The sequence below is a fragment of the Camellia sinensis genome, chromosome 10, assembly GCF_055761805.1.
Source record: "Camellia sinensis isolate YWXY chromosome 10, ASM5576180v1, whole genome shotgun sequence".
NCBI lineage: Eukaryota > Viridiplantae > Streptophyta > Magnoliopsida > Ericales > Theaceae > Camellia > Camellia sinensis.
The window spans coordinates 149,205,568-149,220,526 of NC_138970.1; the positions used below are offsets into that span (position 1 = coordinate 149,205,568).

The 14,959-nt window shown below is 37.4% G+C and overlaps 1 protein-coding gene across 1 annotated transcript; it reads left to right on the forward strand.

Annotated features, from left to right (window-relative positions):
• The first annotated feature begins 9,067 nt into the window (after positions 1 to 9,067).
• Positions 9,068 to 14,722, forward strand: LOC114275431 (leucine-rich repeat transmembrane protein kinase family protein). Its single transcript, XM_028217468.2, has 2 exons — positions 9,068 to 10,553; positions 13,834 to 14,722. Exons 1-2 carry the CDS (start codon positions 9,224 to 9,226, stop codon positions 14,499 to 14,501), a joined length of 1,998 nt encoding a protein of 665 aa, XP_028073269.2. The 5' UTR covers positions 9,068 to 9,223; the 3' UTR covers positions 14,502 to 14,722.
• The last annotated feature ends 237 nt before the right edge of the window (positions 14,723 to 14,959 follow it).

The window sequence follows — 14,959 nt, forward strand, 5'->3', positions numbered from 1 at the left end:
AATCTCTATATCTACTCATCTAGAGTGATCTTTTCACCTTGCTCCTTTGAGATTAAGTGTAGAGCTTGTCAAGAGCTACATTTTGATCGGGGCAAATCGTTGTTTTGTTGTTGTCGATTTTTGAGCTTTTCTCTCTTCTCTCTCATCTAAGCTTGAGGTAGGGATCTTTTCTACACGTCTATATGATATTTAGCATAGTTATTAGTATCTAGTGTAACAATGATGTAATTTGGAGGTGTTTAAGGCAAACCTAAGGTTTGGGCATAAAATGGAAAGAGGAGTTTTTGAGTAAAGGTGAAATAAATGCTTTGGAGGATTGAAAATGATGTTGGATTGTGTATGATTTGATAATTTTGACACTTGGCTGATATTTGGAGAAAGAGGGGAAATTTGCCCTAATTGAATCAAATTATTATTTTGTATAAACAATGCAAATTCACATTAAAAATGTGAAATTGAAAAGGTATTGATATGAATGGTGGGATTGGTTATGTATTATTCCATTCTTTGATAGTTTCGAATAAATTATCTGTTATGAGATTTGATATCTGTTTAGAAATAACTGTATTGGGCTATCGGTGGAGGATAACTATGATTGTTGTAGAAATTGCGTGCGGATTAGGTAAATTGAAACTAATTACTTGTGCTAGTCATTGAATATGACTATATTTATGTACATTGTATATGTATGGTTATTTGGAAGTGGAAAGATGATGTACTCCATTATTTGAGTTTGTGATTAAATACATTGCATATGCATATATGATTATTTGGGAAGAGAAATGAGATGGACTTCATTATAATTATGTTGGCCGGAGTGTCTTGGGTGAAAGTCCTGAAATTATACATAGGTGCCTAGCCCGCGGACGAAATATCCATAAAATGGCAATTGTAGTGCTTGTATAGCCTACGTTTACATGGTTCCGTTTGACGGCTGCCCACGAACGAAATATTCGTGACAGAATACATGGGTTCAGTTTGACGGTTGTCCGCGGTCGAAATATCTGTGAAACAAAAGTTTGAAGTGTTTACGTGTTGATAATATGGTTCTAGAACTAATGAGTTGTAATCTTATTTGAGTTATTGAAAAATGATGAAATTGGCTTATGTAGTTAAATGAAATTGAGGGAAATGCCTTAATGATTGAGTTTGGTAACTTGATACTATACGTAATGTGGATGCCTTTATCTTTGGCATTGTATATGCATAGTGTAATTATACCTTTGCTAAATTTCATATACTGTGTTAGATGGTTTCTACTGGGCTGTGACTCACCTTACTTGGGAATAACATTTTCAGGTAACGATGACATGCCTCCACCAAGGTAATAGCGTTAGAAAAACTTTTGAAAGTAAGTGCTTCTCATTTTGATTGTATATTTTTATAAAGCCAATGACTTAAGATGTAATGAGCGAAACTCACTTTTGATTATAACCAAGATATGTCTTGGAAATATGTAAACCTGTAAGACATTTAAATTTGTTGTTATTAATTTGCATTACATGTTGTAGATTCTGTATGAACGTTTATGAATGTATAATGCATGTAATCCCTTTTGTAATATGATATCTATTATGAGAAAGTGTACCAATTATGTTATATTTATTCTTCTTATGAGTTAGGTTATTTGTATTATTTTGAGGGCGTTACAAGAACTATTAATAAAAAATAATTAAAGTATCTAGGTTGTCCATATCTTATTAATTGTAATTAGAATTAATATAATTTTAAAAATTAAAAAATTAAAAGTTAATTGTTGTCATACTTAAATCCTGATGTTTTTTGTAATTTGATAATTCACTAAAATCATTTTAAAAAATGTGATAAAATAACATTCGTTAAACCCATCTCAATTGGTTCAAAATAACCAGTTTTACCAATCTCTCCTTGGATTGGTTTAGTTTTCTTTGTAAATATACCTGAAGGGTTAAGCATATTTTTGTCTTTTCAATAGTTCACATCACTGTGCATGAACCCATATGCTTCATGCAAAAGTTCAACCCTCTCAATCAATCCCATTGTTAGTAATGGGCGCCCATGTGGCATGACCATTAAATTTGATTTTGAATCCTTATCCAAATAGGTTTTGATTTTGAAATCAAACCTATTTAGGATAACCACTCTTGAAACAGACGTTATCAGTTTGAACTGATATAGATAGATATGATATATATTAGATATTATCTGTATCTTAACTGATATGGATAGATATTATAATATATTAAATATTTGTTATATGGTTATGGGTAATCCAAGAGAAACAACGTTGAGTCTGTTTTCTACCCATATACTGACTCTCTCCCAAGAAACAACGATCAAGTCAGTTGCACTGTGGTTTGTGTGGGTGATATTCACCATTGTAATATCACCCCACTGCTGGAGTTGATTGATCTGATTCTGGAAGCACGTGATTTATCCACGAGGTTCTATCATCAAAAGGTATGATCTGATGATTTTATTCCGCTGCATGTTTTGTGTTTTTATTTACATTGGTATCAGAGCCAATGATGGATATTTTCGTGCTTTCTTTTGTCATGTGTATATTTATAAAAAATGTGGAGATCCAAAATATTTTATTTTTATGATCATTAATGTCATTTTTAAGAACATAAATGATTTTATTTTGGAAAAAGGAGTCCGGCAGTACAAAAATCGGAACTGTCAGTACCCTGGAAGGCGGCGCGTGGCATTCACGCGCCACCACGCCGAAGCCACGCGCGCCCACGCGCTCCCACGCGCCTACACGCGCCGGATGCCATGCTGACGCGCCTGCACGCGCCATCACGCGCGCGTCGGCGGTGCTGTCCACGCACGCGCGCCGTCCGCGCCCGCACGCGCGCCGCGTGCTGGAGCCGCGCGCCGAGCCGAGGCTGAGCCGCGCGCCGAGCCGATCCTTGAGCCGACTTGCGCTGAGCGGCGCCGAGCCGAGCCGAGCCGTTTTTCCGCGCTGGCTTGGCTCTAAGGCTCTGTTTGTTTGTTTTTTAATTCTGAATTGCGTTAATTGGCCATAATTTATTCGTTATAGCTTTGTTTTAAGCATGGTTGGTACCCTTAGACTCAGAATTAATTTTTCTACATTCTATAAAATTTTGAAAATTTTACGAAAATAAAAAATATTTTTTCTGTGTTAATAATTCATTTTTTATGCTTTAAAATGATGCTGGTATTGCATAAATAATTTTCTGGGGTTGAAATTTTTATTGTGGACTTCTGAAATGTTTTAATATCTACTGGTAATATTGTCTCATTTTATCAGTTTCTGGATTTTTTATTTCTAATTTTATGTGTATTTATTAGTCATTTAAAATTCCAGAATATTTCAGAAAAATTTCAGAATATTTCAGAACAATGTACATTTTAATTATGGCATAATCTGAATATTGTTTCTGTTTACTAGTTTCTGGATTTTTTATTTCTAATTTTATGTGTGTTTAATTAGTTATTTAAAATTCCAGAAAATACCAGAAAATTTCAGGATGATGTACTTTCTGTTATGGCATAATTTAAATATTGAATACAGCATATTTTTTTGGGTTTGTAATATGTTGTAATTAGAAGAGCATGTTTATTTATTTATTTATTAGAATTCCATTATTAAATAAATATAGCATGAGTTATTTGTAGATTTACATTAAAATGCTATTGTATGGAATTTATCATGCTTTGTATATGCCATAGTCAGTGGGAGGTTATTCGGTTGAGAGAAATCTTTGTAGATTAACTCCCGAAAACCAATATTTTGCGCATAAATTAAACTAAATTTTGGATAATTGTCACTTGTGGCGCAAGAGATGATTACGAGCATAGCGGATTTTCGATCTTGCGACTTGTGTAATATTGTCACTATTTAATTTAGATTTTTGCGGCAAAATTATATTATGCTAATCAAATTAATCCCAATGCGAATTTCTCTCTAAATTGATTTAGCTTATGGAAGTTAATTTGGTTGACCTAAACTTAGTAGAGATGTTCAAATGTGAACAAACTAATCCCATTCTTTAGATGAGCAAAAGTCTTGGAGACTTTAGGTCAAACCTTAATTGAGCCAAAGTAAGGAAACATGACTCAAAGTCGCCGTGTTTTTGTTGCCTTGTTTGGCACAATAAAAACTAATGTGTGCGCTATAGTTAGCGGCACGCTACATAGTTTTGGTTGGCGAGTTTTGGAGTTATGAAATTAGTAAGCCCTCAATAGATCTGTATATGATCTTGACTAATGAGTTGCGCGGATTGACTTTGTAATTTGACTTGTAAATAATGTTACATCATTGGATGAAGTAACATTCAAGAGTCACGTCATCCAAGAAATGCGAGCTTAAATAAATTAGTCATTAAGTGTAAGACGAGTAGCCAGTACGAGCAGTGTTTTGCTCTCTACCCAATTATTGGGAGTGGATTGAGCGAAATTTCATGCACTATAATAGTGTGCGTTGAAATATCACGTGAAGTTAAAAGATTAGCGCTTAGAAGCTGCAAAATCTATTAACACTGAGTGAAAAGATTAGCGCTTAGTGGCTGCAAAATCTATTAGCATTGCCAACTTGTCTAAGTGTGGACACTTACTGTTTCCACACTTGAGTGTGAAACATGGATGAGGTGCTTCTTTGTGTGATTCCTTTACTAGGTTAACGTTTTGAATAACATTTACCACTAAGCGCAAACGTTGCAGCATAGTAATGAAAAGGTTAAGGCTGACAAGGTTGTTATGACTCTAAGAATTTAACGCATCGCTTGTAAGAGCATTGTGTTGAATTAGACTCTTTAGCCTAATTCGCGCTTAAGTTACTTCAGGAGCTATCATAGTTGATAGCTTATTCTCTCCTTCTTGTGGATAGTAGAATTAATTGCAAGTAACTATGAAGCGAGAAATAGAGATGGCAACAGGAGTATCGTCATCTTTCAACTAGATGTATTAAAGTGTATGGAGAATAAAATTGACTTGAAGGTGTAAGGGGATTAGCACTTACTAGTTAAATTTGCGACTTAGGCGCAGTTGATATCTCCATGACATCCTTCTTATGATCTAGTGAATATGACTTAGTCGTGAGTCATTACCTAGTTGGGCCTAAACCTTTAAAACTTGTCTTCGAGAACTCACACATTAAGATGATTGGAATTAGTTTATGACATTGGTCATGAACCAGTGGCTTATTATACTTAATCACATTAATGAGATGATGACACGATGGTTTGAGTAGGCCTTCTCGGGCCCACTCGCTTATGACATCCTGCTCTCATGTGAATGTGTAACTTTGTTCGCAATGGGTGCGCACAAGTAAGTAGGAAAGCCGCAGAAGGTCATTTGTTTTGGCGCATTTAGTCCACTATGATATTTTGTGACTAGATATGTGTGAGGGTACAATAGCTAAGCCTCAATCTCGACACATTTATAGATTACGATACGCATCTGAGTCAAAACTATTTGATCTCCCATAAGTCAAAAGTTTTGAGATGATTTTTGACATTGCACATATGAGGTCGAGATCAATTAGATAAGGGTTTTTTTGTGCTTTTAGTTTTGACCAAGGTGGCGAGTATCTATTTGAGTTATTTTTTCAGAAAAACTCTGTGAAGAGAGATGGATGCTTAGAACATTGATTATTCCTAGTACTCAACAACACACTGGTGTAGTAGAGATAAGGAATTAAATATTGTTAATGTTAGGTAGATAATGGCGCAAAATGTTTCCCAATTGGAAATTGCACTAGTTTGTTGCCTATATCCCTAACTAAGTGCCCTCCATATCAGTTTTTACACTCCATTTTGAGTAATGGGTTAGCAGAGAGCCATCTATGGGCGATCTGTAACCATTAAGCAGCTTATCTTTATTCTACTTCTCATAAGATTGCGAAGTTAAGACCTAGGGTTCTATAGCGCATTATTGTATGCTGTCTTGTAAACACAAAGGGTCGTGTGGCGCATTATTGTATGCGGTTATGCAAACCCTCCGGGTCATGTGCATATAGGTAAGCAGCTTTGTGGTAGTGTAACTAAGTCACATAAAGTTTTATTAGTAAAGGTGACGTGAATAGAGTTTTCGGAACTCTATAAGATGGAGAATTCCAAGCATAGCGCTCTATGTAGCCTAGTTGAGAATGGAAAGAAATTTCCAATATCCTAGGGACAGTGGGAGCGATGTGTCTACTAATGGATTACTCCATTAGAACAGAATACTCTACATTCTTAGTTGCGTGGTAGCAAATGTGAAAATTTTCCACGTCATCACTGGGTGATTGAGAGGGAAACATTCATGATTGCTCCGCAAGATGATAAAGAGCCTAGGATAATGCCAAAGGCTCTAGTCCCCTGTTTTTAGAAAGTGGATCAATGTTGCGCAGTTTAAGACAAAGTCTTTGAGGATTAACCATTTTTATAATTTGGTTGACTTTCCATTATGACGCAAAACTGTTATAAAGTTATGCGTAATTTGGATAGTCATTGTTGAGGCATAAGGCTCGCTAGATACCGAATGGTCGCACCATTGAGGAAAGTGTTGACCATGAGAAGACTTCCTCCTGGGGAGTGAGGTTATTTTGACTTAGGCTATGATTGACATAAGTTCAGAACATTGATTTGTGGACATTGTGACCCGTTTTTTCATTAGAGAATTGGATAAGTAGATCCGTAAGGATTTACCTTCTGCTTTTATGGTGAAAAGTTAGGAGCGCAAAAAGGTTGCTGGTTCCAATAAATCTTTTACAGCCTAAAACAGTTATCCAAACAGTGGTTCTTAGATTTCGTCAAGCCATGATAGGGCAACGATGATCGATGAAGACCACTGAGGCATGATCAATGGTCCAAAAGAAGTTTTTCCTTACTTAGTCATTATGAGCCAGGAGTTTATAAGGTAGTCGCCATCTAGGGTGGGCAGTCCTCTATTTTAGATATGATGGACATGGGTGATGTAATTTATATGCTCGGATGTACGATCCTTAGGGATTGTTTTAGGAAAATCCTCGGTTTGTCTTCGATGACTTACATAGAGAATATCCTAGAATGATTCTAGATGCAAAATTGCAAATCCATTGACTTACCTATCGGTAAAAGCCAGAGCCTTAGCTATTGAGTGAATCCTCGGATTGTCTTTGGGAGGACCTATATTCCTTGATTTTCTTTGTAATGGGAGCCTAAAGTACGCTATGTGGGCGTATTCGGCATGATAAGTGTTATCTTTGGTAAATGGTCAACTGAGTTGTTTAGACATTGACCTTGCTCATTAGACTGTGGATAAAATGCTTTATTAGAAGCATATTAATTTGCTCCTTGTAAAATTCAATGCGCTAGTTGGGCGCATCTGCGCTAGTTGGGCGCATTAAGAATAAACGCAAATTGGTCACCAAAAAATATCTTTAGAGAGGTTATTGCGCAAGAGGTAGTGATCTTAAATCATTTCATGTGAGGCGCACATGGTGGATTCCGTTGTGTATACTTATCGCAAGAGGTGCTGATAAGGCTTATGTTTGGAATCCATAATTGTGCAAGCTGTAAAAAAAATCGATCACTTATTTTGAGATGATGGGATGTTGACACTATTATGGTTTGTGTCATAATGATTAGCAAATGATGATGTCAGCAGGCAAGATTGGCTCACTCACACGAGCAATCGCCCTTGGCGCTTGGGAGCGAGCAAGGATGAGACTGGTGGTTTATTTTATTCGGAGCCAAGAGAGGCTTAAATCATCCACTATGTATGTCGCCTTGGTTATAACCAAGATGAGGTCGTGTTAAGGACCAAACATGGATGTTAGTACCCACTTTCCATGTTGTGCCTGTTATGATTAGCCAGATGCGAGATCTCATTTGGCGCCTAGAAGGCGAGCAAATAGAGAATTCGGGTTAGGCGCTAGAAAGCGACTAGACTAATATCTGTACGGTGTATCGAGTATGACGTCACTCTTTATGGAAGAGTTACTCCACCGTAACATGTATTCATACTATATGTGCTTAGCGACCGAGTAATGAGGTGAGAGAATGGATCCCTGCTTCCTCACCGTGTGAGTCTTACGAGTCATTATTGATATGACTTTCATTTATATACCCTTTTGTGACTTTTGACTATGTCATAAGGTAAGGGGTTGATGTTCTGCTACTTTGGTATGTTGCCTGCGGTCATGTATGATTCGGCCTTAAGGGACATCACTGGGAAAGCGGTCAATCCTAAACTAAATGGCATGAGGGCAAAGGGAAGATCATCTAGTATTACACCACTGTTGTATATTCACTGCCGGCAACTCACATCGCTCTGTATGAGAGGCGAATTGAGTGTGAATATATTGCAAGAATTGAGAGGGTCAAACATGCTCTTTTTGAGGGATTAGAGATGTTTTTTGGACCGGTGTAATTAGATGGGTCTGGGGTATATGAGACACTATTTCTATTCTTTTTGGGTTGATGTCTCTATGCTGGCTCATTTTGAGTTTCTAGTATAGAGCTCCCACATGCAGGTATTCTCAGCAGTCGCACGGTGCAGTGGCTAGTATGAGATTGTTTATTTTTGGGGAGATTGAGATTGAGACGTGGCAGTGTCATGCCAACTCATGTGCGAGTGGGAGATGTTAGTAATGGGCGCCCATGTGGCATGACCATTAAATTTGATTTTGAATCCTTATCCAAATAGGTTTTGATTTTGAAATCAAACCTATTTAGGATAACCACTCTTGAAACAGACGTTATCAGTTTGAACTGATATAGATAGATATGATATATATTAGATATTATCTGTATCTTAACTGATATGGATAGATATTATAATATATTAAATATTTGTTATATGGTTATGGGTAATCCAAGAGAAACAACGTTGAGTCTGTTTTCTACCCATATACTGACTCTCTCCCAAGAAACAACGATCAAGTCAGTTGCACTGTGGTTTGTGTGGGTGATATTCACCATTGTAATATCACCCCACTGCTGGAGTTGATTGATCTGATTCTGGAAGCACGTGATTTATCCACGAGGTTCTATCATCAAAAGGTATGATCTGATGATTTTATTCCGCTGCATGTTTTGTGTTTTTATTTACACCCATGTAGAAGAAGAAAATTTACCAGTGTCCTCCAAAAAGTGAAATACTATAAATTTCATTTATTACCCAAAATTAATCTCATTAATTACACTTCAACCCTTCCCAACGTTGTCCCCCTACACACATCACCCTCAGCACAAAGCACTCTTCACACTCCCTACTCTCTCTCCCTCTCTCTCTCTCTGGTTTCAGACCAACAATGGCGAAGCCATATTTTCTTCTCTCTCTCATACTCCTCAATTTCTCTCTCCTCAAAGCTTCAAACCCAGACATAGAACCATTAATGGAGTTCAAAGGAGCTTCAGACCCATTCAACAAGCTCAACACATGGAACCAATCCACAGATCCTTGCTCTTGGTATGGCGTCTCGTGTCACCAAAACCGAGTCTCGCGACTCGTTCTCGAAGGCCTAGACCTCCACGGTACATTCCAACCCTTAACCTCCCTAACCCAGCTCCGAGTTCTCAGTCTCAAGCGAAACAACCTCTCGGGTCCCATTCCAAATCTCTCTAACCTCACCGCACTGAAACTTCTCTTCCTCTCCTACAACCAGTTTTCCGGCGAGTTTCCGGACTCCGGCACATCTCTGTTTCGTCTGTACCGGCTCGATCTGTCTCACAACAACTTTTCCGGCCAGATTCCGGCGACTGTGAACCGTCTGATTCACCTCCTCACGCTCCGACTCGAAGAGAACCAGTTTTCAGGACACATTTCCCAGATTGATCTCCCGAATCTCCAGGACTTCAATGTCTCCGGCAACACACTCTCCGGCGAAATACCCAAATCCCTTTCTGGTTTCCCCGAATCCGCTTTCTCCCTCAACCCGGTCCTGTGCGGTTCTCCCCTACCACCCTGCAAAACCAACAACAACAACAAAAGCTTCTCCAGTGATCCGACCCGACCCGGACCATCCGGAGCCATCGCGTCTCCATTGAGCCCCGTAGTTTCGTCTTCGCCGAGCTCAATCCCGGTGATCACAAAGCCGAATAAATCGGGAAATCCACGTCACTCGGGGGTAGGAAAAGTAACCCCGGTGATGATAATCGCGATCATAATCGGCGACGTGTTAGTCCTCGCCGTAGTGTCCGTCCTCCTCTACTGCTACTGCGGCAAATTCCGAAACGCAAAAGGGTCCCAAATCCTAGAAGGAGAGAAGATCGTGTACTCATCAAGCCCGTACCCTCACACCGCAACCCAACCCGGGTTCGAGAGGGGTCGAATGGTTTTCTTCGAGGGTGCGAAGAGGTTCGAGCTCGAAGACTTGCTTCGAGCATCGGCGGAGATGCTGGGGAAAGGTGGATTCGGGACGGCGTACAAGGCGGTGCTTGACGACGGCAATGTGGTGGCGGTGAAGAGGCTGAAGGAGGCGAGTATTGGTGGGAGGAGAGAGTTTGAGCAGCAGATGGAGGTTTTGGGGAGGTTGAGACACCAGAATGTTGTGGGGTTGAAGTCTTATTACTTTGCTAGGGATGAGAAGTTGTTGGTTTATGATTACATGCCTAATGGAAACTTGTTTTGGCTTCTTCATGGTATGTTTCTCACACTTAAAATCTTTTTACTATTGTTTAGTTTGTTTAGAGGTTTAGGAAGAGTTATTTGAATTGCAAATTTGTTAATGGGTTGGATTAAAATTAAATTTTAATCTTCTTTTTTTTTAGTTAATTTTTGATTAATTTTTTTGGTTTGTAGTATTACCCATAAAATAACATGGGATTAAGAGTCTCATGAAATTGTTAATTTCTTGTGTTTAGGTCGTGAATTTAGAAAAGAAATTAGAAACAGAAAAGAAAAGTATGCGTTTAGATTATGAATTTGAATACTGATGTTAAAAAAAAAAAAAGAAGAAAATTACATTTATATTTCATGCACATTGGTTTTTCTTCTAAATTCATATTTAAATTGTTTTGATCTGCATTTCGAGGAATTGGTGTGTCTTGAATTTTCCCATGATATTAGTGTTAAAAAGTTTATTTAGATAGGGAGACAAATTTAGACATAGAACATCCTGATTTAGAGATTGAGTTGCAATCCATCGTCTAATTTTAGGTTTGAGTACAGAGATTCATAAAGGGTGAGGATTTTCCAGTCTAGTCTATACAGGGGATCGGATGGTGGTGTTTAGGCTTGTGGGATCGATTTTATAATAGAATTATGCTATTTTAATTATCATATCAATATGATTTACACACGAACCTAAAAGATAGTGAAACCGATGATAAGCTTGAAACCGAATTGTTTCCCGTCCAGAAACTTCACCATAAGGTCTTCGTAGTGTTTGCGAAAGGAGGTGGCTTCCCTCTAGTTTATTAATTATCACTAATTAGATTGGAGGGCCTAGTTTAGTGCTCACTGGGCCTATTTCGAGTCTATTAACACTTCAAATTTTAGTGCCTCCCAATTAGATAATTTATATAAAATTCATATTGACCATATATCAATCTATTCTTGATATCATTCTTGTTTATTTTTTTCAAAAATAAATATGATTCAAACATATGATTACTGACATTTGATTAGTTTAATTTTACTGAAATTTGACGGTTTCAAATCACCGAAGTGGACTCAAAATGAGGCTGTAAAACACTAAACTAAGTCCAATTAGTGAAAGTGAGTGAATTCTCCTCCTTTGTGAAATTGTATTAGTCAGTAATTTCTTAATAGGATGCAAGGTTTCTAACTAAATGAGTTTGTAATGCAATTGATTAGTATAATTACATGTGTAGTCAAAAAAAAAAAAAATAATAAAAATAAAGCTTTGGTTAAGTAGCACTCATAGCCTTGGTTTGAATGTTTTCTTTTGTAAAGTATTTGTCTCAGGTGGGAATTGGGTAATGACATACTTCAAAAAAGTAGATTTAGTAGGTCCCATAAAATTTTCCTAGATAACCCATTTGACGAAATTGGACCATCTTACTTTAACAAAAGCCAACATTGAACATTTTATTCACATTTGGATGTTCATGTGGGTGCTCTGCAATTTTTATGTTTAAAAATGTCAATTTAGTCATTTTGATCCGGTGCAAGGTTTAGATTCAATAATTATTTGATATTTATGAAAAGAAAACTATAAGCAGTGACGGAGTCATTATAGGCCCAAGAGGGACACGTCCCTCTCTTCAATTTTTCAAAAAAATACATTTTTAGTGGTTCTAAATTTTTTTTATTGTTTTTTATTTCCCTAAAAAAATATTGTTTATGTCCCATAATTTTTTATTTTATTTTTCTTTCATTAAACATGACACACCATTAACTAGAATATGAACATAGATTGACTCATTTATTCACAAATAAATTTAAGAAAGCATTTCATGCGCATTTTTTATTTTAATTTTAATTTCTTATTACTTCAAGTAATATAAATTTGTATGCTAGATTTATTCTAGTGATATGCATGATATTTCAATAATTTGGCTGAGTGAAAAAAAAAAATGCCTAACAACATAACCTTTGGGGTTAAGAGCGTAAGGGAGCCAAAGTCTTAGAGGACACCTTAGGTGGTGTTACATAATAAGACCACTCAATCATAGAACGGTAAATTGCAGACTTACACACAAGTAAGGATTTGTACCTACACTACTAGCACTTTGGGTACGGTTCATCTAAACTTGAAAGACTTACCCTACTTACCTTATGTGCTATCACCCCAGTGACTAGTCCTAAGAAGAATCGAACTTGGGACTTGAGATTTAACACCCCAAATCCTTACAGCTTGAACAATCCTAAACACTCCCATGAGCCACACAAAAAGAATAAAAAAAAAAAGATAAAAATTGTCCAGTAGGGGCTTGCCTCTTATTTCATTTGATTTTTTGTATTGGGTCCACCCCACACACACACACTATTGCTCTGTACCTTTCCCAATTAAAAACAGTTACACAACAATGGAGGGGGGGACATACAAAGCTGCAAAACCAATTTCCCATTGGGGAATGGTGAAATACTCAATGGTGTGGTGTGTCTGTATCTGTACAGAGCCACAGAGACCCCATGGCACTCTGAAATATATAATCAGTATCTTTATTTTCCCTCCCCTACTTTTTGTTCTTTTCTCTTGGGTAAAAAGGTTTTGTTTTGGCCTTTGCCTTGCCTTTGCCTCTTCTTCTATATATATCTACGGAATAATCACCAGCAGCAGCTACCATACAATTGTAAATGGGACCCAGTACCCAGTACCCAGTACCCAGTACCCAGTTGGGATCATCCTCCATAACAAACAGATGTCTCCCCCTGTAGATCAAGCATCAAGCATTCATTACTGTATATGCGATAATTCTGCAAATGCATTTAACGTTATCTATTTGCACTTGTATAAATGGATGGTGTTAGATTTATTTATCACATTGTTTGTCGCACACGATAATAAATCATTTTCTTTTTATTGTGTTTAATAATGTTATGATGATGTGTTACTACTGTTTTGATTCAATGGGTTTGAGCAATCATTTGTTTCCAATTCGGTAGTGACATATTACTTAATAAATAAAATATAATAAGAAAATGTGATAAGGTTAGTATTATTGCAATGTGACACTTGATTTTTTTTTTTTTAAAAAGAAAAATCAAATCATGTGAATGTCAATGCAAAAGATCCTAAGCATTTCTTTAAGACCAATAATTTTTTGCGGTCTGTTTAGATGATAATAATTTCGTAATTATTTTCATGGATGGAATGAAAATTTTTATCGTAATTATTTTCATGGATGGAATGAAAATTTTTATTTCATGATCCAATTGTTTGATTTTGAATTTTCACGATATGTTGTAAACTTAAGCAAATGAAAAGAGACGATCAAAATCTGTTTTTAACAGGAAATCGGGGACCAGGGCGAACCCCGCTAGACTGGACAACAAGGCTGAAGATTGCTGCGGGAGCAGCCCGAGGACTCGCCTTCATTCACAGCTCGTGCCGGTCCCTTAGACTCATCCATGGTAACATAAAGTCCACAAACATCCTACTCGACAAGGCTGGAAACGCACGTGTCTCCGACTTTGGACTCTCCATGTTCGCGCCTCCGACAGCCTCCCTCCCGAGATCCAACGGCTATCGTGCCCCGGAAGCATTAGACCCACGAAAGATCACCCAGAAATCCGATGTTTACTCTTTTGGGGTCCTATTGCTGGAGCTGCTCACAGGGAAGTGCCCCTCTTTGGGGGATAATGTGGGGTCCGCGACAGGGTATGGTGGGGTGGTAGACCTACCGAGGTGGGTCCAGTCCGTGGTGAGAGAGGAATGGACGGCGGAGGTTTTCGATTTGGAGCTGATGAGGTATAAGGACATCGAGGAGGAGATGGTGGGGCTGTTGCAAGTTGCCATGGTTTGTACAACGGCAGCCCCAGATCAACGGCCTAAAATGAGCCACGTTGTCAAGATGATAGATGAGATTCGGGGAGTCGAGGTGTCGCCGTCGCACGAGGCTTTTGACTCCGCGTCGGACTCGCCGGCTGTGTCCGAAGATGCTTGTGGAGTGACTCAGTGATCACAAAATTTGAGCTACGAGACATTTTCATTTTTTATTTTTGTTTTCTTGAGCAAGTTGCAAGAGTGCTGTAAATCTTTTTTATTGTTATTTTTATTTTTTATTATTAGCTGTTTTTAATTTAATTTTGTTTGAATTAGAATTGGTTATGCGTTAATTTGGTGTGGATTAAGGGGATTTGGAGAAGATTTTATGATAAAAAGAGCTTCTTTCTTCCTCCATTTGAATCATCCAAACACTATGATACAAGAAAATGTTTTGACTTATTTTGGAGAATAGGTTAGAAGTAATTTTTTTTAACATTTTTTTAAATGGTGGTATTTCATGAACTAATTAGTGTACTAAGTAATGTATTAATATTAGTTATAATATTATTATTGATTTCATTCATTATACAAATTATAAAAATTAATTTTTTTTTAAAATTATGTTACATCATCAATTGGTACACTAGTTAT

Bases quoted from the DNA above. Each gene is read 5' to 3' on its own strand.
- LOC114275431 (XM_028217468.2), top strand. From the start codon at position 9,224: ATGGCGAAGCCATATTTTCTTCTCTCTCTCATACTCCTCAATTTCTCT. The intron at 10,554-13,833 runs GTATGTTTCTCA...TGTTTTTAACAG, and splicing joins CTTGTTTTGGCTTCTTCATG to GAAATCGGGGACCAGGGCGA.